General features: G+C 43.6%; 1 protein-coding gene across 2 annotated transcripts in view; it reads left to right on the top strand.

Annotated features, from left to right (window-relative positions):
* The window catches only part of grm8b (glutamate receptor, metabotropic 8b), an 80,671-nt gene that overhangs the window by 5,978 nt on the left and 50,819 nt on the right, over nt 1-23,874 (top strand). For both annotated transcript variants that reach the window (XR_003295902.1, XM_026310617.1), the window contains exon 3: nt 22,741-22,957. Coding sequence is in view for 1 of the 2 variants with exons in the window: in XM_026310617.1 (XP_026166402.1) it covers nt 22,741-22,957 (217 nt within the window). In the remaining variant the exon portion in view is untranslated. The remainder of the gene's footprint in view (nt 1-22,740; nt 22,958-23,874) is intronic.

Genomic DNA, 23,874 nt, shown 5'->3' with positions numbered 1-23,874 from the left:
GCGATGAAATAAAAATATTATTAGCAAAATATGCTTAGCAAAGTGCTTGTAATGCAGCAAGTCATGCTCTTATATACCTTTTATTGATGCAGTGATATACAGTCAACCAGCGTGACGTTAAATTTCAGCTAAGGGAGATACAACAGAATATTTTCACACACTGTGAAGCTCGTGTCAGTGCGGTTCATTTATTCATACGTGTTAAATCATAAGTGTGTGTCACCTCGGGCTTCATCAGGTTTATGTTACGTGTAAAAGTGATGTTCACACAGTTGCACTCGTGGCCAGTTAAACATGAGTAAAGGTGACATTAGCTGCTGTGACCTAATACTTAGAATAAACTTTTTCAAAAACCAAAGCAGGAGAAATATGGGAGAATGTGACAGCCTGAAAATTGCATTCACAGCAGCAGCAGCAGCACATTTAATGAGGTTATGGTTGATAATATCATCTAGTAATTGCAGTGATAACTAGATAAGATTCAGGATCTGTGTGATTCAGTTCAGCTGGGGAAACATCGAAACAAACCCAATCGGCCTCACTCGGGAGGGCGGCGTGTACAGAAGTGCTAGCAGCTCTAATATTTGGTAATTAGCACTAAACACAAAGTATAACTGAGGCTAATGGGAAATATATTAATCGTGCAGGTATTTGATCATAAATCAAACCAAATGTCACATCGCTGTGACGACGGAGGAGAAGGTATTGAGGTTCATCCTGAGGACGACATGAGCCTGTGTGTTTTAACCACGTGTTTATCTTGTTTGTACAGGAATGCAGTCATACACATATGATGCAGGTGCTTATGTGTATTTATTGGATTGCCATCCAAGCAGTGTTAAATATAATCGTGACAATCGGCCTGCTCCCCAGAGGATGAACCCTTTTGGATTTTAAAGAATTCATATTCACCACCGGCCTCAGGAAAAGCTTCACATTGTTGGCTCAGATCTAAGAATAGAAAGCTCATCAGCATGTGTTCTGTCTTGATCCTGACGAGTCTTGCTGTTAATAAAACACTCAGCTGCCTCTTCAGAAGATTCACTGCGGGTGTCAGAGGTGAGATCCTCCATCTGAAACTGTGATATGCTCCCAGTTCATTTGCATAATATTTGCACATCCATTTCACACAGTGTGACACACAGTCTGAGCTGGGCCTGGTGTTCAGGAGGACGCTCCGCTGCGACAGGCGCTCGCTCCCGCTGCTGTATTTTATATTTCCATCTCTGCGTGGTGGAGACAGAACCACTGAGGTTCTGTTTATGAGCTCGCTGCAGGCTCGGCCAAACACGCACACGCACGCACGCACACACACACACACACACACACACACACACACACACACACACACACACACACACACACACAAAAAGAGGTGAGAAAATAACAGAGGGCTGAATGAAAACAGGGAACCTTCCTGCATCTTTCCAGAGGCAGAAGGAAAGCTGAGCATTCAGCCTCCGTTCATATAAGAAGCCAAAAATCAATGACTGTTCAACAAGCAGCAGCTGCAGAGAGCAGCCCCTTATTTTCCACCTTCATCACAGGTGACTGAGGAAAAATGCCTCTGCTGCACTCAAACCAGGGACGTTATCTCCCAATGGGAGCCATTTTAATTTATCACCTTTAAACCTCAACATTTTGCCACCTGATAATAATTAAAACAAGGTCTTTTAGAGTAAGGGGATAATTAACCCTTTCCACCTCAGTGGCCCAGACTGTATACATCATTAAAATCCAACCTCATGCTGCCATTTGGTGAAGGCTGCAGATTGTGGCATGTGTCTCTCCAGAGGTACCAAAGGGCTAAAATTGTCAGTACTGCTTTGTTGTACTTTGTGTTTTTAGGTTTGTTACCTAATGTAGATGCCTCTTAAAGGGTCAGACTGGTCATTTTCTGTTTAACAGTGTCTCCCACACAGAGACAAGTCTTCACTCAGTGTCTGACCTGGCCAGATTGGGTGTGTCAACAGCCAATGTGTAAATGAATGTGAAAATTATGCGTCAGGACAAGTATTATTTTCTGCTGTATTACTCACACTTTATTTGGCACATGCATTCGTTTTTCCATTAATGACTGTCAGTTATTTGTTCTTCATCATTAACAGTCAATCAGAGGAAGGATTTAAAAATAGGACAGGCACTGAGAGCTGCGGTGTTTGTCTGAGGCTTCAGGGCTCCACAGAAACACTTCAATTTTCAGGCAGCAGATCTTTGCCCAGTCTGAACATGTGCGAACGTGAGGCTGGTTTTCATTCTCTGAGGAGCTGCCTGCTAATATCACACTGCTCAGTGCTGACACCCGACAGATGGATCATCTGAGGAAATAAACACATGTTCTGTGGCCAGAAGGAAACAAGAGAAGGTCAAAACTAAAATCACTGGGATTCGTCCTCCAGAGACCATGAAAAGTTCTAGAAACACTAGATAATCAACAGATATACTACTGTGTATGCAGTAGGAAATACTACATGACTGTAGTCTGCAGGCTGGTATTGAGAAATTCCTCCTGATCACTCACAGTGTGTTTAAAAAACAAAAAAAAACGACAGCTCAGTTTAAGAACCAAACAGACGTGTTTATGCTCTGGCTCTTATCAGTCAATCAGGGTTCCATCCTCAAAGAGGCTTGGATGTCATGGTCCTCCAGTCGCTTCTATTATCTGCCCTCCTGATAGCCTCGGTGCAGTGTAGGCCTGTGCAGCTCCTGAACTTGTTCTTGGTCTTCCTCTTCCTTGCCTGGCCTCGATCTGTCCATCTACCAACAATCTTTGCAGGTTGTTCCTTCTTACAAAATGGCTGAAAACACTATTTTGGGTTTGTGTATTTCTGCTGACCCTTCTTTGTGGTCTCTGGACTGGGGCGATGGAGGGATTTGACCCTCCTGACTTAAACCTGGAAATCAGCAGCAGGTGGTGTTAGTGCAGGCCTGTATTCAGCCAATCACAGCCTCAGTAACGATACAGTGACCTCAGGTCGAAGCTGGAGGTGTCGGCTGATTTGTCTCGATTACCTGTTTGGTAACAAATGTGGTTCCTGTGTGAGGGGGGAAATGGAGAGACTGGATAATGGAATTTAATCGAGGGGAATTGTAGCAGCGATTCATTAGAGAGACTGATGATAACAACCTCATTAAGCTGTCTGACGCCATCGTCCCCGATGTTTTATTGTGTTAATAAAGCTTTTTGTGCTTTATGCTAATTTTGTCTTTCTCTCTTTGAAACCCACCCAGTTTGTAATTATCCGTTTTCTTCCTGAACACCGTACAAACTGTCTCATTAGTGTTTTCTTCTGTAGATTACACAGTAATATTTGATTGTATTGTGCAAAAATGTTGCTGACATGGTTTAATAAGGAACCCAGAACATAATTAAACTCTAAGTGTACGATCTTTACAATACTGAAATAAAATAAAACTAAAGTGCTAAACAAACATCACCTGGACTTTGAAAGCGTCCTAGGAAAATAATGGACTCTCACTAAAATACTGATGGAGGAAGATTTAGATGGTCGACTGTCAGAGTTGGTCCGATCTCATTGCTGTGCTGGTTTTGTTGCTGCTTGTTTCATTTTCAGTGCTTTGCAGGTAAATCGGTCTCATGAATCGGTTTCTTTCTGATCAGGCAACCTCACGAGGAAGGAGAATACTTCTGATTGCATGAGGTTTCCTATTGGCAGTAGTGCGACAGGTGGAGCAGCTAAATCAGCCTTTGACAAACTGGTGTTTCTGGGCGTCCACAGCGTGTGATCCCACTGATGCATGTCACTGAATATTTACATTAAAACAGGGATGATGCCGTTTGTCTTTTACATCATTATTTATTTGCTGGTGGGAAATGCAGTGCTGTTCCTCACAGTTCCTGTTTCTGTGACATGTAGTCTTGTTGTCTTGTTTCAGCCCGGACACAAAGCTCATCAGTAAATATTTTTCATCATAGTTCTCACCGATGACTTGAACACTGGACTTAGGAAGTACAGCCTGTGAGAAATGAGTGTCCAGCTGCTGTGGGGGAAGAACTTAAGGATGAATGGTATCATATGGTGTTTATGTCGTCTGTAATGCTGTAGCCTCCTTAGATCAGATCTTCTCTCTCTGTCCTCGGCTGGAAACATCACAGATTTTGTCTCGTCTCTCTGGGACAACAACACCACCCCGCTTCACCCTCTGCTGTTTATTCCTCAGGGCTGTGGTGGTTCCCCACAGACCGAGGTCTCTGCGCCGCCTGGTCGGCTGCAGTCTATCGAGGCGTCACTAACAGATGGACGGAGCCTTCTGAGCTCCTGATTGGTGGATCTGTGTTTGGGAACCCTACGGGTGCCTGCTTACGCGTCAGGAGTAATTCTGACGTCTCCTCTGGTTGTTATTTTGGATTTGGTTCAGGACACGCTGGAGGAGGAGAAACCCTGTGCTGAGTCAGAGCCGCCCTGGGTGGAAGATGTTGACCTGCTGCTTCACAGTCAACCTGACGTATCGAGTTCAAACACTGTGCCCAGAGGTGTTTTAACCCTGTGCCCTTTGACCCCAGGTGCTGTGATCGATTCATTGAACATTGTTTTAATCCTAATTTACTTCCTCACAGCCGAGTGATATTATTTTGCTATTTTTAAACCTGCAGTAACAGATTTTGTTTTTGACTTGTGGGCAGTGAAAAGGAGTTTTTGCAGCTGCTCAGTGTTCACAAGCTCATGTCTAACTGTGTCTGTCTGCAGCTTATTACAGCTTTTATTCTGAAAACCACACTATGAGAGTCAAAAGAGTGAAGTTCAGACACTAAACAATTAGCAGAAACTCAAATATGGGCTTTATCTAAACTACAGCTTTGTAATCACAGTAATACTTTCATATGAGATTCATTTTAGAGCCCTTTACGCAGCAGCTCACTGTTTGCTGGAAGGTGTGGATGGTAAAAATCTGCACTTAAGATACACCTGTGTTCATTTCATCAATGGGAACTTCAGTATGAAGCATAATATTTGATAACAAAACCTAGTGAACTGCAGATTCAGCTGATATTTCAGGGAAGGGTCATCATTAGTGACTTCCTTTCACATACACTGTCACATTTTTCCATATTTAAAAGCATTATTATAAAAATGTCCGTTATAGCTGTTGTATTGTTGTTGAGTCTCCTGATTTTGTTTCTTCTTCTGAACATACAGAAACTCATTTTCATGCCAATATGAACAGTGTGATACAGAATTGGTTCAGACCTGTGGAGTAATTTAAATGTGTCGTCTGCATCTAGAAACACTGAGCCTCCTCTTCCACGTCTCCTCGTCTTTCTCCTCCTCTTCCTCCCCAGTGGGAGTCGAACATGTTTTGCCTCTTGTCCTTGAGAAAGTCAAAGCTCCTGCAGCTCATTCATCAGCGCCAAGCGTCTGCCTCGGTCTCCCAGACGTATCTGTCTGTGTGCGTGTCAGTCAGTGGAGATTCAGTCGATTCTGTCTGTCACCGAGTGTCTGTGCTGCAGGAGAAAGGGCAGATAATGCCACGCAGCTTAGTCAGTTTATTAAAGGACAATTCCGGGTGTTTTTATGTGCCGTTTGTTCATATTTCACATGGTTTTCCATCTTTTCACCCATGGGAGCAGCCTTGGTGTCTCAGGGCTGTTGGTTTGCACATCTGCTGCTGATATATCTCAACACATATTAGACGATTACAGTGACATCTGGACATTCATGACGTGCAATAACTTTGGTGACACCTTTAACTTTACATGTAGCTTCAAATGTTAACATGATAAAACAGCAGCAGCCTGATTAGCATTAGCACTTTAGCTTTGTCACTTTGAGCACGTTAGCATGATGAATGTTATTCAGTCTCACAGTGGAATGTGATTAATCTCCTGTGCCTGCACAATCTGAATATACTGTAAATACTGTGTGATATGAAACGTTGAACAGAAGTTTTTCTCCTCTGTTGTTTACAAGCTTTTCCTACACTTGGATAAAGTAGATAAACTTAATATACGAAAGACTCAGTTGTTTCCTTTACTGTTGAATGAGGCTGATTGAGCCTGACGGGTTTGGATGCACTGAGTTACAGCATATTTATGTGTTTTGCATGTGGGCAGGTGCAGCGGAGAGAGATGGAAAACTAACCTAAAATTTGCATCCTCTCAACTATTCAGGACGTTCTGCAGATACTGCATATACGGCACAAGTGTTGATTTATGGATCCACAGTGTAGTTATCATATTGTCTGAGGAAGACAACAGATTGGCTCATTGATCAACGAAGGGCGGGTTTACTTTTTCATCAATCAATACATTATCATAGGCCTATCAGTCAAATATCATAGAAACATAATGTGAGGTTAGTGCATTACTATAAATATATAGTGAGAGAGCATAAGAGTTCATTGATGTTAATTGGTTATTTAAAATAGTCTTTATAAATGCAGGAAATTGCTTTGGTTTTGTTGAGTGTATTGTTTCAGGCTCACATATTCTGCTGATGTGATCGAGGTCAGATTAGTTTAACATCACCACCAGTACGGCCAGAGGGCTGTTGATGTCTGTCTGTCGGTCCCACCTCTTTCGTCCAGTCTGAGTTTTTCTCAGATTTTCACTCAAAGCATCACGGACACTTTGAGTCACTCTGGAGATTTGAATATGACTCAGTATCTGACCTGAAGAGCAGACTGGGCATGTTTGTGAAAACACCCTGAAGTGTAAAACTCATGGTTCTGCAGCCTTAATCTGATTTTTTTCCTCCTTGTGCAGGATGTAGGTGTGCTGCCTTGCTCAGAGGCTGCCGGGGGAGCAGCATTTTTAAAGTTCTTTGCTGTCCACGACATTTCGGGCCGGCCCGAGGGCTTGTCCCCATCCTGCCTGTTCCCTCTGACATGTCGTGAAACGCGTCGGTGCCGTGCGGCGTGTTGAGTCACAGCATGAAGCGCCGCTGATGAGCGAGGACGGCAACCTGACATTTATTGGGCCGTGGATGTTTTTGTGCCCGAATGAGTCGGTCGCAGCAGAAGGATTTGCTGTCGTCGCAGGAGACTCGCTCATAAGTGGAGGAGCCATCTTCTTCTTCTGTCTCTGTACACGCTTCATGTTTCATTTGTTTCTTCCACACTCCCACACTCGTCTGTTCCTCTGTGCTCGGCCGTCACGTCTGAGGGTGTCAGCAGCCCAAAGTGCCGCGGGAGACGCTTTATGTTCTGCTTTCACTGCTGTCAGTTGTTGCTGAGTACAAGCAGGATCTATATTATTTGGAATTGATTGTTGTTTTTGATTAAGTGATTAATCGTCGTCTATGCACGTCCTAGAATTCATGGTAACCTCTTTGAATGTCTAATTTTGTCCAAGCATTAGAGATTCATCCTCACACTGGAGAAGTTGCCTGATGTTTTTAATCAAAGTTTCAAACCAGTACATTATTGATCACTTATCAAACATGTTCACTGTTAGTTCTCGATTATTGATCGCAACTGAATCCTCCACCTGCAACTGCTGATATTTATTACATTTATTAAGAAAGCTCGATAAAATCCGTCATATTCTTTACATTATATATTTATATGTTTTGTATTATAAATGAAAACAGGATATGAAGTGGTTAGAGTTAGCTCTAGAGTGAGCTGCATTAAAGTGCTGCTCACATATTGATCCAAACACAATAATAATCCAATCCTATAATAAGGCTTTGAGGATTCATGACTATCAAAGTAAAATAAAAAGCAGTGTGTTGAGGAGGTGGGATATTGGTCAGTGTGGGCTTTGTAGACCCCTCAGCATGGCTCTGTCACATATACCAGGAATGGAAAAACTGCCTCCTGCTGAAAACCTCTAAGACCAAGGAGATGGTAGTGGATCTTTGAAGGTCTAAGCTCCCCCTTTATCCAGTCAGCATTGGACATCAAAGTGGTCCCAGCCTAGAACTGTCTAGGTGTGCACCTGGACAGTACGTTGGACAGGTCACTGAACACAGATGAACAATATAAAAAACTTCTCCTCCTAAGGCGGCTCAGGTTCTCGGGCGTCTGCAGGAAGATGCTGCACATGTTTCACCAAACTATGGCAGCCAGTCTGCTGGGGAGGCAGCATAAAGCAGCAGGATACAAGGCAGCTGGACAAACTGGTGCTGAAAAGCTGGTTCAGTGACTGGAATGAGGCTGGACTCACTGGAGGCTGTGGTGGAGAGATGCTCACAGACAAAGGTAGAGTCCATCCTGGAAATCACTGACCGTCCCCTTCACAACATCCTGATGGAGCAGAGAAGCAGCAGGAGATCCTTCACCCCCACTGTCATCAGGCTCTACAGCACCTTAGGGTGACGACTACTGACTGACTGATTACGTATAAGTCTACCTGAATATCCCTTTGGGCATGACTAACTTTGATATCTCATCTCACGTGTCTTCACGTGTTCTGCTGTCTGTGGTTGGTTAAAGTGACCTCAGTGTGTCTGACTCCATTTTATTTAAAATGCTTCAGGGAGAGAGAAGTCAGTGTAATTCAACAACAGAGACAAAACCTTTAGCAGCATTTGCCGAGCAGCCAACAAATCACCGCTCGCCCCGCTGGGTCTCCGGTGTTCAGCTAAATGGTTTTCTTCCTGTGAGGAGGAGGCTATTACCTGGAGGAGTCCTTCAGTGACAGGTTAATCACCTGGTTCTCCTGTTTTCTTTCTTCAAACTGTTCTCTCAACTTGCGATTCTCCACATTCTCTTTTTGTTGTTGTTTTCCTCTTTCCTTAAATGGCTTCATCAAAGTCCCATTAGCACCGAAAAGGAGGTGCAATATCCCTGAGAAGCAGCTTATTTCCAGCAGCTTTAGATTCTCTCCGACATCTCTCATCACCAGAGATGTGGACCTGAGACTCTACTTGTTCCAAAAGTCTTAAAACAGCTCGACTCATCTTTTCTGGATGTTCTAAAGTTTTGATTCCAGATTCCAAGGGATTGTGGATGTGGATGTTTCCCAGTTATCGCTGACATTTTCCTGGCTCTTATTTCTGACTCAGACTCATGAGGTGAGTTCCTTTATGTCCCACCTACAGATTCAGATCTGTTTGCTTTCGTGCTCGTCCTGTGCTGAACCTGTCTCCAGTTTGAGGTTTAATCTGATCTGGATTTCTTTGGTCCTGGATGCAGCACCAGTTGCTCGGCCCCCTGTGTGCACTGGGCTGAGTTGTCACACACTCATGCATCCTGATGTTTTGGGCTACGGGCTGCAGATGGTCGCATGACGCCGGGTCAAAATGAAACGTGTGGCGTCGATTCTGTCCGAGCCTCGGGATGATGATGTCATAGCTTGTCGTCGCTAACGCTGTTCTCCCAGATTATCGTCAACCGGCTCCTCGGATCGTCTCTTCACGTGGCTCTGTGGCGGGAGAGTGTCACTGTGACATTTTGGGGTTAAGCTGTGGGAGGTTGCGACTCGCCCATGTCCCTCAGGATGTGATGCTCATTGACCTTGAATCCCAGTTCCCTTTTGTGATCAGTCCTGGGTCGACCCGGAAGTTGTCCTGGTCCACCATGATGAACGCCACCCCAAAGCTCCTTTTTCTGCTCTGAGGAGCAAGGAGGCTCCTTGGAGGAGCCATGGCTGAGGGTTCAGGAGCGAATCCTTCATGGAAAACTGCATGACGTCTAAATGCTCCATCCCTCTGAAGTGAAGTGCACGTCTTTATTGTTTTTACAGCAATTCGGACAAGCATCAAAAACATAGAGCAATGACATTTATACAAGATGTGGCTGTTAAACATGGACATACCTGCACTTAACGTTCAGTTTGTTTCATCCAGTCACTCAGTCACAGCGTCTCACCAGTCTCTGTTCACTTTTGTATCATTACCTTTTATTGAACAACGTGTAGCAGGTGAAGGTCATAACAAGCTGCTGCAGCTCCAGCTGTGCTGACGTCATCGGAGGCAGATGTCCCATGATTCCCAGCTCCTCTGTCCTTGATTGTCTTCCTTGCATCTTACATGGGTTAAACCAGGACATAAGGAAAAGACACAAGTGAGGGAAACTGCTGCTTTGGTCCTCCACAGGTGGAAACAGGCTGAGTCAGCAAAAAATATGTTGCCCATTAACTGTTTTCATGTGGTAATAAAACAAACTGGAGCTGAAATGATTAGTTCATCTGTGACGGGTCTGAAATCTTAAAAGTACTTCTACATCTTCTCAGTGGGGAGGAGCTGAGAAAACAGGGAAACTGTGAATAGCATTTTCTCTCACCTGTTAGACAAACTGGTAAATGATTAGCAGAACAATGTGGAAACTAAAACACACTCAGACCTCACAGACCATCAGGCTTTAGGTTTTCAGGGAACGCTTCAGTAGTTTCCATATTTTAACTAAAGCTGAGTGTTTCTTTGAAAACAAAGCAGGAAATAATGTTTGATATTAAGTTGATCACCCAAAACTTTAGCCGCGTCTCGGTGATGAGATCACATGGTTGATCGCAGGCCATCTCTGTTCCCTGTCCCATAATCCTCTGCAGCTCTCACCAAGCTCCGATGCTCATTGGTCCTGACAGCTTCCTGCTCCTGATTGGTTCATTAACACTGACCCCCCCACCCTCTGGGCGATTCTCAGCAGAAAACCTGCTGCCTGTTGTCACACTGTCGCCGTCCCAGACTGAACATATCAGCTCTTCACTTTCTGTCCATCCTACTTATTCTCACAAACACATCACAGAGTAACATGAGACAAATGCTTCTGTCCAGAGTTAACCGCTAACACAACCTAAATCCTCCTGCACGTTATAAAGAACAACATTTTTGGAAATACTCATCAGTTTCATAAATATGCTCAAAAGGTTGAAACTACAGTGCCCACAATGCTTTGGGAGACACTGAGGAAGTGCATTGCGTGAGCTCCTGTTTGCAGTGAAGCCATGGATTAATGTGACGTCACAGTATCATGTCTGTGTGTTCAGGCTCGAGTTTGACTGAGCTGTGCTGAGAAATGTGCACGTCAGCAGCCAGATGACAAGAACCAGGTTCATGCATCCACTGCTCGATGAGGACACCTCGCTGTTTTTCCTCCCACACACCAAATACAGAGAGTGGTGGCATTTCAGTTTGTTCTCTGTGATTTTTAAAATAAAAACAGCCAAACCTGCAGACTGACTCAGATCAGGTTTATGCATCAGGTATTAATGTTCCTGTGACAAATGGGTTTTAGTCAGACACACAAGCTGCAGGAGAGAATCCACGTGGATTAAACATGGGTCAGTTATCAGGTGTTTCATAAGTAAATATTGACTTTTTTTTTTTTTTAGTGAGGTTTAAATCTACTTTCTGAAAGTTTCTGAAATTGACAGTGAGATCTGAAAACAACATATGAAGCACAAGATGTAGAAATAAAATGTAACATCAGCAAAATGAAAAGTGCATTTCATTAATATCAGTTTATATCAAGGGAAACTTGAATATGGCCGTTTTCAGGCACTCAGAACTCTTCATAAATATTTAATGATGGTGGTTTGGATTAAAGATTTGAAAAGCCAACAATAAATTAAAGCCAGAGACCGGACAGATTGATTTACCCTAAATCTTCTCAAACCTCAGAGACCTGACTATCAGAGACTGATCCTAGTGTGAGAGATGTTTTTTTTATCTGAGCGTTTTTACCTCAAGCTCTGATCATTTCATACTTTTTTTAAAAACTTGCAGATTGTTTGGCCGTTTGCAGGCAGTGGAAACACTGACAATGACATATCATTGTATATGTATGATGCTGATTTAAATAGAGATTCTTTGCAGGGAACTTTTAAAGTTTAATATTGTGCAGATCGACCGTGCAGTTATTTAAGCGGCGTTTGCAGAAAGCTGTTTGGTGCTGAACTCTGACCAGAGTCGGTTTTTATGAGTCACTGAAAACATTCGCAGCCACTTGGCAGCTTTTTCCTGAAAAATATTCCACTTCAGCTTCGTTATGTTGATTCTATAGGACGTGTGAAACTGCGAGTCGTGTTCAACTCCGACATCTTTCAAAACCAACACAGTGTGCGGTCGCACAGGTTGGCTGAGTGGGAATGTAAAACAGCTCTATTAATAAAGTCCTTTTACACCTGAAAAGCACGAGAAGAATGTTAAAGGTTGAAATAAAAAACCTCGGCAGACGAGTAGCATTTCTCCAACTTTTTGTTTTTCACTTTCTGCCACACTTCAGAAAACCTGGTTCACCGTGGAGAAACAAACAGAGGCTGAAAACACGACGTTTGTTCGGTGTCCGGTTCTTCTGGAGAGACTTGTGATTTCAGTTTTTGTTGTTTTAACTGATCATAGTTTCTTGTTTTAATGGATTTACATTTCCTCAGAATTCAGAAAATATAGCGACTGGCAAGATTTGCAGCTGTTTTTACGAAACTGTTTCTTAAGAGTAGTTTGTCTTGATTAAAGTATTTGATATTTTACTGTCATAAAGACCTAAAACATATCATTTAATTACTAATCACCATCATCATTTTTGCCACCAGATGTTTCATTGTCACTTTAATTCTGAATGTCTGAATTAAAGTTACGTTTCAAAGTAGAGCAGGTACATGGCTTTAATCCCCATTTTATTGTGGGACAGTGTTTAACGCAGGAGTTAAATGTTATCTGGATAAAACCTTCAGAAACCGTCATAGAAAGTTTTTAAAATATTGGGGATCTAAGATATTGAAGTGCAGACAAATCACTGGACAGTTAGAGCAGACGTCACCAAATTGAGTTCAGGTCCCCATCACAAAAAACAGACACCGTATAAAAGACATTGTGCCCACATCTGCAGCAGGAAAACATCTGGAGCTCCTGAATGCGTTTTCCCTGTAAACACTCGCCTGCAGGAGTCACTCCAGCCTGGGTGAGGCCTCTGCTACCTGGTCCTGTGAAAGTCCAGTTCAGCTGGTGGAGCTTCTCTGATTCCTCATGAGTTTCAGAAAGACTTCAAAGGCCAGACTCGACACTTCTGTAGATCAGATCCCACCGTATGATAAACGGGACCGACTTGTTTACCTTCTGAATCCTCTTATCTCTTCCACTCCATCCGCTTTCATCCAGCTGGATCTCCTGCAGGGCAGTGTCACCTGCTGTTTGGACATCGAACGCCTCCCTGATAATTACAAAGCGATGGAGGTTTAAGAGCTCACTTCAAAGAACTCCTGCGGTGAGAAAAACCTGCTTTAGAAAACCACCAAGCTGACCAAAGAATATCAGCTGGACATGAAAATATCCCACAAATTCCGTTAAACTGCTTCCCAGGAGGCGAGAGGGTGGGATGTGAGGTCAGATGGAGACCGGCTGCAGGACGCCGGAGAATTCGTCTAACAGATGGACGGGCTGTGAATTTAAAGTCTGTTCTGTGAGACCATAATATCACTCTGAGTGTTTACTGGGAGATAAAATCAGGATGAGTTTTAGCTAGTCTGTTCTGAAGTTTAACTTTTCCAAACTGCGTTGCATCCAAAAAAGAAAAAAACTTCTCCTGCAATGTCTCTTAAAAATGTGAGGGAGCTGCATTTAACATTTCCTTGTTTCTCTTTAAAAGGTGCTAATTTTTCTTCTTTTCTTCTCCTGTCAGTAAATCCTCCAAACCTGCTGAGATTCAGCACTCGCCCTCACATAATGAGCCTGTGCTCTCGCCTCAGCAGCCTTCCCAAAAACCCAACAATTAAATATGCCTTGCGGCTGGAACCCATTGTTATTTAAAGAATGGCCAGTAATTAGCAGCACTGAGCCGAGCTCTCAGAGGAGCTGCCTGTTTTCTCCTGAGATCAAGTCGTCCATCTCCGCTGGAGATATCGAGCTACAGGAAACTAAAACCCTCATCACGTCTCAGCAGCGAATGAAGAGGTAGAGCTCAGGTTTGACAGACAGATTAATGACAGCATCCTCACCTGTGATCACCACAGAGTTGAATCAAGCTCTCTGAAGCGGTTTCTGCCCAAACTGTACGTTATCACTGTAATACAGGGGGATTTAACGCTGGACTGTAGGTTCAGACAGTGCTCAGGCTGCCAGCAGTGCTGTGTGCATTTCATTTGAATGGCTCCAGCAAAAATAAATAAATCAATAAATAAAAAACAAACACATTTGAACCTGGCTTAAGTTTTGCTGCAGTGCAGTGTGAGTTCATTCAGTAAGGAGCTGCAGAGGCCAATGCAAAGAAGGTCACGTCCCCAGTCTATGACTTTTTAACATGATAATCTAAACCGTGGTGTAGTAGTTTGGTGACGGATGAATCTTTAAACCTGTGGATCTGTTGGCAAATATGAGGGTTTTTTTTTTTTTTTTGTTTTTTTTTAAACAGGGTTTTCTGCTTTTCTTCAAACATGGTACCAAAGAGCTAAAGAGGAGGCCTGTAGCTGAACCTTTGGTTTGGAAAACACTTTGGTCTTAACGAATTCTGTCATAGTTGTTTATGGCGTCACTAAAAATGAGAGTGTGTTTTGTTTAGACGAAGACAGAGAATCAGCAGACTGACTGACTGACTAAAACAGACTAAAACAGGCCTAAAGTGGAGCCAACTAAAGTGTAACACGGGTCGGATGGTGTCTGTTTAGGCAGAGAAGTGATCCGAGCTGTCAGAGCGAGGTTTCCCTCAGCAGGATGGATGGGTTTCACGAGGCGGGAGGGAGAGAGGGAGGGAACGGGCAGACAGGCAGCTGCTTTTTACAGGCTGATGCTGTAAATTAAAATAGTTGGAGCTGATGCAAAGGGTGGAGCTAATGAGCAGCAGTGATGAAGATAATTGTTGTCAACATTCCCAGCTCGTGTCAAGGTGAACGGAAAAACCAACTTCTCATTTAGGCTGACGATCATGCACGAGCTGTGTGATGAGCTTGATGAGCTTTCCAATTAGACCTGCTGAAGGTTGGTGCATCAGCCTGTCAAAGAAGGGAAGCATCAGGAACATGTGGTTCTGGTCTGGAAACAGTCTGTGATAAACGGTGAAAGCACAAACTGACTGAGGCTGGTTGTGGTCTGCAGAGCTCCGGTTTGTTTCATCACTATAGATCCTGTTTGTACGTCCGTGTTGAGTCAGCTCGGTTGTAATCCTTCCTCTCTGCAGGAGAAATTCTTTATTGCTTTTCCCAACACAACTGTGATTGTCTGTTCACACCAGGAACACAAATCAATTCATGAAAAGTTCAGAAAGATCAGTCATTGAATCCCTGTGAAATAACTGTCTAATGTGAAAGACGTCTCTTGTTGCAGTAGAGACTTTTCAGCTGAGTCTGCAGGTTCCCTCAGCTCATTGTTGAGTATCTGGACTGGGACTTTACTGTTTTTCGTTCACTGTCACTTCCCTCGTTGTCGTTTCCAGAGCTGCAGCAGTAAAAAGCCACAGTCCTCTACCTGCTCAGCAGCAAACAGCAGACAGACACAGTCAGAGACCAGCTGGAGAACATAGTGGAGCATTTAGCAGCTAAAGAGCCAGAAGTTTCCCTCAGGAGGTGGTGGAGACCAAACCCAGAGCTCAAACTGAGGGAAAACTGGACTCAGACTCAGCAGGTGGACTCAGACACTGCTCCACAGAAAGCTCCTGGATCTGTAATAAGGAGTTTGAAGCTTAAAGTACTTCTTAGACTGTGAAAGAATCTGCAAGGGTTTCAGGCCTTAGAACTGCAAGTGGGTCAGTGAGAGTTTGAGGCTTGGATGCTAAACTGGGACAGCCCAAGTAAATGTGTAAAAATACACTTACAATGCAGAATAGGCTGCTGGAGCATCTCTGCTGTCAGCTGCTGACAGAGAGACACGGTCTCTGTTGGTTATTCCCCATCAACTCAACCTGCTGTGAGAGAAAAGTGACTGACGGAGCGAAAGAATCTCCACTTTAATCATTATCTTAATTTACTGCGATTGGAAAGTCCGATAATCTGTCAGCGTAGAAAATTATTTCCTATTTCCCTCAAGAGTTTCTTCGTGACAGCACAGCTTCCAGTGTTTCCTGCAGGTTTGAGAAACTCAAATTGATTTTTAAAAAATGTCAGAACAGAAAAATAGACATGTATTATTTAGTTAATAAGACAAGAGAAGACCTTTACAGTGGGAATGTGAGAAATAAAACGCCTGCAGCCAGAATCTGAGCTGTGGGACGGCGCCTGGTGAAATCTTGGAGGACACATTTCTGACCCAGTTTCCGTGGGTTCACTCTTAGTTGCAGAATGAGTATTAAACCTAAGGTCTTACAGTCCTCGAGATTATATTCACAGTGTGATTTATATCAGTGTATAAATCACACTGTGGCTAAGAACATACACTGAGTGGTTTAGGGATATCTGGAGGTTTTAAACAGCACAGTGTCACATGAACTAACTGGCTTCTAAAGTCACAGGAGAAGTTGAAATGATTCTGAAAGAAGGATGTGGATTTATCTCTGTGTCAGTTGAATGTGTGTGTGTTGTGTCTGAAGTACTGGATGATTTCTCTGATTTTTTTTATTTTTTTTGGTTCTGGGCAGGAAAAGTAAATAAGGCCTTTCATGCCATTGTCTGCCTGTAAACCAGCAGCATTTCTCCTTAGACGCCTGCACACACTTTGTCCAGGTTGTCGCAGCATCTTGAAGCTGCCTCAGTTCTGTGGATCCAGGTGGTCTCAGGGTCTCTGTCTCTTCATACTGGCTCCATGATGCTGAGGCTCATCTGTCCAGACTTTTTATACCTGACTCTATACAGCAGGTTTGTGCTGGTACAAAATATGATTCATTTGTCTCCACCTGGTTCCAGCAGTTTGTGTCTCTCCTGCCATGCTGGTCCTGATTGCAGGTCCTGCAGTTTGTGCAGTATCTAATTATAGTCTGATCCTTTTATGTCTCCTTGGGCTCTGGTTTCCCCTTGTTTGTTTCGATTCTAATTTGAATATGATGAGAGAACTAAATGTCTCCTTTATAAGATCCAATCAGACTGAACACAGAGACGACAACCTGAAAAACAGCTGCTCACATGTGGAAGACGCTGAGTCTGCTCAGTGACTCCTGCTCCACGCTGTCAGAGGGCGAGAAACACCCACATACATCCTTCCATGTCTGACGGCGTATCCATAATGCAGCAGCTCCTCTCCAAACTCCACTGAGCCAAGTGTTTCTGAACTGAAGGACCGTTCTTAAAGCTGAGCACTTTACATAATCCCCTCAGGGCAGAGATGAGATAAATTCTTGCTGTCTTTAGCAGGATCAGGGCAGAGTCTAACCTTAACGCTGAGGACAGCTCAGTGTCTGGTGTCGGTGTTTGTTTGTTTGCCCCGTGGGCGGCCTGGATGCTGACATTCGTTGCCTCATTTGGTTTTTCTTCTGGCGGCTCCTCGGGGCTGACACCGGGTGAGGGCTGGCGTCAGGACCAGCTGGCTGTGATGGACACCTCGCACGGTGTCCTCAGGGGACTGGGCGGACATTAGCTCCACCTTTACCTGCTCCAACATTGAAGTGATCAACACAATAGTCCATCAATAATTAGAATCCAATAATATCAGATCCATTCATGTGAGATGGGCCATTCTGCACAATGAGTACTTTTACTTTGGATACTCCAAGTACTTTTGGATGATGGTACTTTTGGACTTTTACTGCAGTAACACTTTAAATGCAGGACAAGTATTCTGGGTCTGTGTAGTTACTGGTGCAGTGTCCGTATGATTCGACTGCAGATGCTCAGGAGTTTCTGTTGTCTGACGCATGAAGTTCCTCAGCTCAGCTGCAGTTTATTTTCCCCTCTGATGCTGACGGAGGATCTGTTCTCATTTCTGTTCTCTTCTAATCACACGCTGAACTTCGGTTGACCCTGTTTCCTCCTCTAAGCATCAAAAGACTGAACACTATGAGCCACATGTGACCCAGGTGGATGTCAGGCTGCGTTACGCTGTTGTCGAGCTTCACATCAGAGAACCTGCTGTCACAGAAGCAGCTTCTGACTCCTCTTCTCTGGCTGAGCTCAGCTGCTGGATGAAGGGCAGTTTCCAGTGGAAAGCCTGGTCACAAAAGCAGGTGCTGAAGGTTTGTAGTTTCCACAGACCTGTGACATCGGATTGTGCCATTACTTCCTGGACGGTGCTGTTTTCTTTAGGATCCTTTAAACAGAGAGATGTGTTTAACTTGTACTAAAGGGAAGGTACGATCTTATAAATGTATTTTGAATTTTAAACCAATTGAATCACATTGGAATCAAAGAAAAAAATGCAGTGTTTGTGTTATTCCTCCTCTGCTTGGATGAATTATGTATTAATCAAGAGAACAGGCAGAAATGATGCGGCTGGCTCAGTCAGCACACAGCTCGCTCTAGTTTGACTGTATGACAAACAGGTATTGGGTGTGTGGTCTGTGGGCTTAATAAGAAGGCATGAAACTTTAAACCAGTAGTTCTGTATGCTAAAATGAAAACGTAGATGAGATCACAGGCAGTGATGGTGTTACATAGTGAGGTTTCTCTACTTCCCAGTTCCCCTCCAGCTACACTTCCCGTTAATTTAAGTGTCTTTACAGGTCGGGGGAAATGTCACCCACTGCTGAGAAATAAGCAGTAATAGTATGTCACAGCTTTCCACTGGCAATCTTAAATGAATAATTGAAACACATACAGTAAAGGCACAGTTTGCATAAATCAATCTGAAGAGCTATAGGACAGACTCCAGAGCTGCCATGACCTTGGTATCTGCAGGGAAAGTGTGCACTGGTTTTGGATCCTGCACATCAGCATCAACAGGTCAGGACTTCTCTGGACTGGGAGAGAATTTCACAGTGACATAATTAAAACTGTGATGATAAAATGTTTTTACCCCCTAATGTCTCATTTTCCTTTGGACCAGTTGTGACAAAAGATCAAGTTCCTCTGTAGAGAAATATACAGACGTGAGGCAGAAATTGGGAATGTATTTAGGCATTAAATTGCTCAGTTATTCCAGTAGAGGCTTCTCACTGGGGCAGTGAGTCATTCTGACTACACCCTGAATTCAATTTGATCACTGTGAGACAGAAACGTTGAGAGAATCAGCAGAGACAGCAGTTATGTTGGGGCAGAGCTGTTTTTTTGTGCAGGAAAGGCACAGATGACAGTAAACACCGTTTTAGTTTACCTAAGAAAATCCAAGCAAGGAGTGATGGAAGATGATGGACGTGGGCTGTCACCTCAGATTGATTCCTTCTTCCGTCGTGCAGTCGGGCAGAAAGCTCGAGGCTGTCGCAGGATGACGAGCATCAATCACTGTCGCAGAAAACACCCTGGGACAGTGGAAAACAGCAAACGCATCCTCTGATGTAAAGACGTCGACAGATATAAATCTGTCCTCAGCGGGAGACTGGGTCTGATACAGTGCGTGGCGGCTCACCAGGCTAAAGTAAAGATGTGGTGTTGAGGGTAATGATCACTGCCAGGGTGCCATGTGCAGGTCCAGACCACTGGGACAGCAAACAATCTCCAGCATTACACGCTTCCTGTTTAGGAAGACAGTCCTTTTTTTAAACAAGATGAAACCTGCCAGTGCATAAGGCCACTTCAGATCTGTGCTGTTCTACAAGATGAAATTCTTCTTGTAGAAAAACTCTAATGATATGATAATAGTCATATGATAATAATGACAATAAAGGACACTGCTGTCGTTGTTGTTGTTGCTGTTGTTGCCTTGTTTCTTCGTTCCTTTTCCAAAGACCACTGAAATACTGCAAGCGCATATTAATCAATGATAACAACCTCCTGAACTGCATTTCTGGCAGTGATGAGCTATGAAAATCTCCACTGAATGGTCTGACAACACTTTGGAGTGTCCACCCTTCTTTCAAAATAAAAGCCTTGCATGGTGCTGCAGCAGGAAAAATAAAAGTTGCTGATAGCACGACTGTGAGGATGGAGATGTGAGTGAGCTGATCAGCGGGGCTTCCAATTAGGCTGCTAATTAAAATTGCAGTCCTCCAGTCGGGGCAGGGACTCCTCCACAACCAGCCAGCGGGATACAAGTTAGTTTTCTCTAAGAGTCTCTGCAATTTGTCCAATTACACATTTCGAATTCTGCGTGGCTGGAGTGAGCTGCTTATTTCAGAAACATCACTTTTATACATATTTTATTACTTCTTTTAAAAATGATTACCCAGACATCTCACTCAGCCAAATTCGAGTCAAAATGTTTGTTGTGATGAAAACAATGTGGGAAAACATGATGGAAATATCCAGTTGAGGAGCAAAACATACTGAAATATGAACTCAGGTCTGGCATTAGATCTCATTTAGAAGATATTAAAATCAGATCAGCTACACTATTTGTCCATTCACGCTCATAAACCGACGTTTTTATCTGAGCCCGTCTCACAAATACCTCTCGAAACTGAATAAACTTGTAACATGAAAACTCGCAGCCTCTTAAACTTGAGATGTGTTTACATTGAGATTATCCGAAGCAGCCTGAAGCCCTCAGTGACTCAGGAGCCTGGACACATGGATAGAACGTGAATGAGTTTCTCTGTGTTGACTAGAGGAAGCAGGATATTCAGCACCTCATCAGGATGACACCTGGATGCCTCTTGGCAGAGGCTTTCCATGCCTGACTAATAGGGATGAGCATGTTCCCTCCACATGCTCAAAGCACAGGGTCAGTATATGTGTGGCATACACAGAACAATGCGATGTGGCTCAGAGAAGGTCAGCACTAACATACAATTATCATTAAAGGGCATAGTGGTCCTTTAAAGGCAGGAGAAGAGGAGCTGATGTGTTTTAATGGAACCGCATCAGCTGAACATCGATAACTGAAGCTGCTGTTTATTCGGACCACAGTGCATCATTAAAGCCCATGGAGGATCCCTGGTATATTCTCATGCAGCTGCAGATAACACAGCCTTCAGCCTGAAACGTGTGTGTGTGTGTGTTTGTACTTCTATCTTTGTGAGGACCATAATTCTGTCGGTGCGAGGACATTTTCGCCAGTCCTCACTGTTTTCAGGCTCCTGTTTGAGAGTTAACACTTGGTTTTTATGGTTAAGGTTAGTGATTTAGCTGTGATGGTTAAGGTTAAGGTCTGGGGTCTGGGCAGGGGTGGGCAACCAGTCGATACCAAATGGAAGCTGAAAGATACCAGTTCACGTCGTCTTCCTCCACTACACCCTCACCTGAGATGGTATCTTCTTCAGTCACCTCCATGATTTGAGACGTGATCAGTCACATTCAAACTTTATATGTGCCAGATGATGGAGGGTTAGAGATTGATGCTCTCACAGGTTTGGATTGACTACAGTTATTTTTTTTATCCTGATTTTATCACCCTCCTGTTCTGAGGAGAATCTGCCTCCAAAAAAAGAGGTTACACTTCAGTCAAGTTGGTTTGCCAGGTTTTCTAAGAGATTTCATGTTCTCTTCTTATATGCGTTGACTGCCACAATCAAATGATAATTATGTAGTTATTTACCTCTTTATCTTCTTGATTTGTTGTAATTTTGACATTTAAGAACTAACTTATGAGTTGTCCCTCTGAGCATTTTTCATCTTTTGGAAAAGAGTTTGTCAGATGTGGAAATTAAACATAAGTTTATGTTTAGTGTTTCTGCCTGTACACACAAGGTTTTTCATTTTCATATTTGAAGGCTAACATGATGTTTGAGATGTTTATCCTGTCCTTTAGCTGAAACTATTTTCCCAGCCTCTTGGACTCGGGTTTTTCCCCCATTTTGGTGTTATGTTGAATGAAAAATATCCAGTACCTCCAGTAATCACATCAACATTTGAGGAAACTTTAACTTCAGTAAAGCGTCAGGTGCTCGGACATGTTTGAAAATAAACTGCAGCTCTTGTCTGACGTGTTGGACCTCAGATAGTGTCGGATCTCAGACAGGTCTGTATTTACAGTACAGGCCTTTAATTTGGTGCCTGTCACTGAGCGAGTTGGACCGAGTGACATTTGTATTGCTGTCAGGCCCGGGGGCCGTCCGTCTCCATTCTTCTCTGTGAATCCTGATGAGGCGGCGCTTGGCCCAACACCTCGACCTCTGATTGAAGTGAAATCAATCAGCCCTTCAATCCTTCTCTAAAGGACCATTATCCAGCGCTGCCGGGCCTGTCGGCCTGTCTGCTGCAGGATCTATGGCCTGATCCGCCTCCCTAATTCTCACAGCACAGCTCGCTAACTTGACTCTGACAAGAGACTGAACACCAGAGGGGTGGCGAAGGTCAGGATTGAAGGTTCAAACCGATTTGTTTAAGTATCAACAAATATACTGTGGGTTGTTTGGGAGGAGGAGAAAACAACATTTAAAAGTCCAAATGCTGTCTCTACTTTCCTGTGTCCCTCGAGTATTTTGAGGTACTTTAAACAACAAAAAAAATCTAAGAAGTGCTGCTTCAAAATGGTCCTTCTTCCTTCTTTGCATTGTACATACATGTATTTTCTACAAACATGTATCAGGACATACTTAATGGAAGAAAAATATATTCTGCTAGTTCCACTTAAACATTCAATGTATGTTTTTATTGAATTTATCTACAGAATGTTCTCAGGAAACATTTCGATTTACTTGATGCTGCTGTTAAAATGAGCCTTGTCATACTCAAAAAAACTTAAAATCTGTTTTTATTGTATTTATTGAGGCTAAATCTCGTAAGCCTACACAGTAATTTGACATATTGTACTGCAGTTTTAAATGCAGTTTTAAATGTACACTAATACTGAGGTCTGCCAGAAGCTAATACATCACCCGATACATCAGCGTGGTTTATTTAGCTCTGTTGTTGCTGTTGGTTGGACCATGATGGTTGAGACTTATCTAAGTGGTTTAAAGTGCCGCAGGTTGACAGCTGGGTTGACAGTTTATCTCGTGTCTCCACAGATTCCTCAGATCAGCTACGCCTCGACTGCTCCGGAGCTGAGCGACAACACGCGCTACGACTTCTTCTCCCGCGTGGTTCCTCCGGACTCCTACCAGGCCCAGGCCATGCTGGACATCGTCACGGCACTGGGCTGGAACTACGTGTCCACGCTCGCCTCTGAGGGAAACTATGGAGAGAGTGGCGTCGAGGCCTTTGTCCAGATCTCTAGAGAGTCAGGTAGGAAACCTGGATGTGTTCTCTAGAACTTAAAATGAGACGGACTTTGTTTTATTTTGAAAATCCAACTGGCTGAAGCAAATCCATCCCCAGGCTGTTCTTACTCCCAGGATGTCAAATACTGAACCAAAAACCTTTAGCTAAAGGGAACCTCTGGGACCTTTGTGAGCTCTTCCAGGGTAACAACCTAACCAAGAACCATGTCATTTTTGAGCCCCAACATATCAGCATCTTCTTTGTGCGTGAAGCCGAGCTGTTCATTGCGTCTTGCTCCTGGTAGCATGGTCATGGGTACCCTTTAGCTTCACCGTGAGATACTTGACAAAGATCATCTGGTGTCAGAAGGTGGTGAAGTATCAGCTGTAGCATGACTGAGCGTGGGCCGGATGAACAGTTGTTTCTCCTGCTCGGGGTGCGTTATGTGCGAACAGGAGGAGAGGTTGTGTAATTGACTCTTGATGTAATTATAGCAGAAGCTGGGCCTCGCTGATTAAAACGTTTCTGCACCTAGACGAGCTCTGACATGGAATTAGAAAGTAAAAGTCGTTGAAATTCATCAGCGGTAGTGTCTGTTGGAGCTAAGTGGTGTGTGCATTTGTTAGTTCAGGTTTAGTGGCTCAGCTGGGGCTGCGATTGGCAGCTGGTGACCTTCCCATCTTGCCTTAAATGATAATATAAGTGATAATTTATGGAGATCACGAAGTGTCATAACTAATTTGTTCTTGCAGTGTAATATTTTGTGCTGCAGATTTGGCATCTTCTACCCCACCGTGACCTTTCTGGAGCTCTGTATCAGACCACATGTACCTCAGTGAATTTTAATACATGCAATGTGAAATAATGTCCCACTTGTGAAATGTGCTGTTTTTGTAAGTAAAGAATCTTGTGGAGCCCTTGCAGAGAGCAGAACAGTTGCT

This window comes from Mastacembelus armatus, chromosome 6, assembly GCF_900324485.2.
Source record: "Mastacembelus armatus chromosome 6, fMasArm1.2, whole genome shotgun sequence".
NCBI classification, from domain to species: Eukaryota; Metazoa; Chordata; class Actinopteri; order Synbranchiformes; family Mastacembelidae; genus Mastacembelus; species Mastacembelus armatus.
This window is presented reverse-complemented; position numbering and strand designations above follow the sequence as displayed.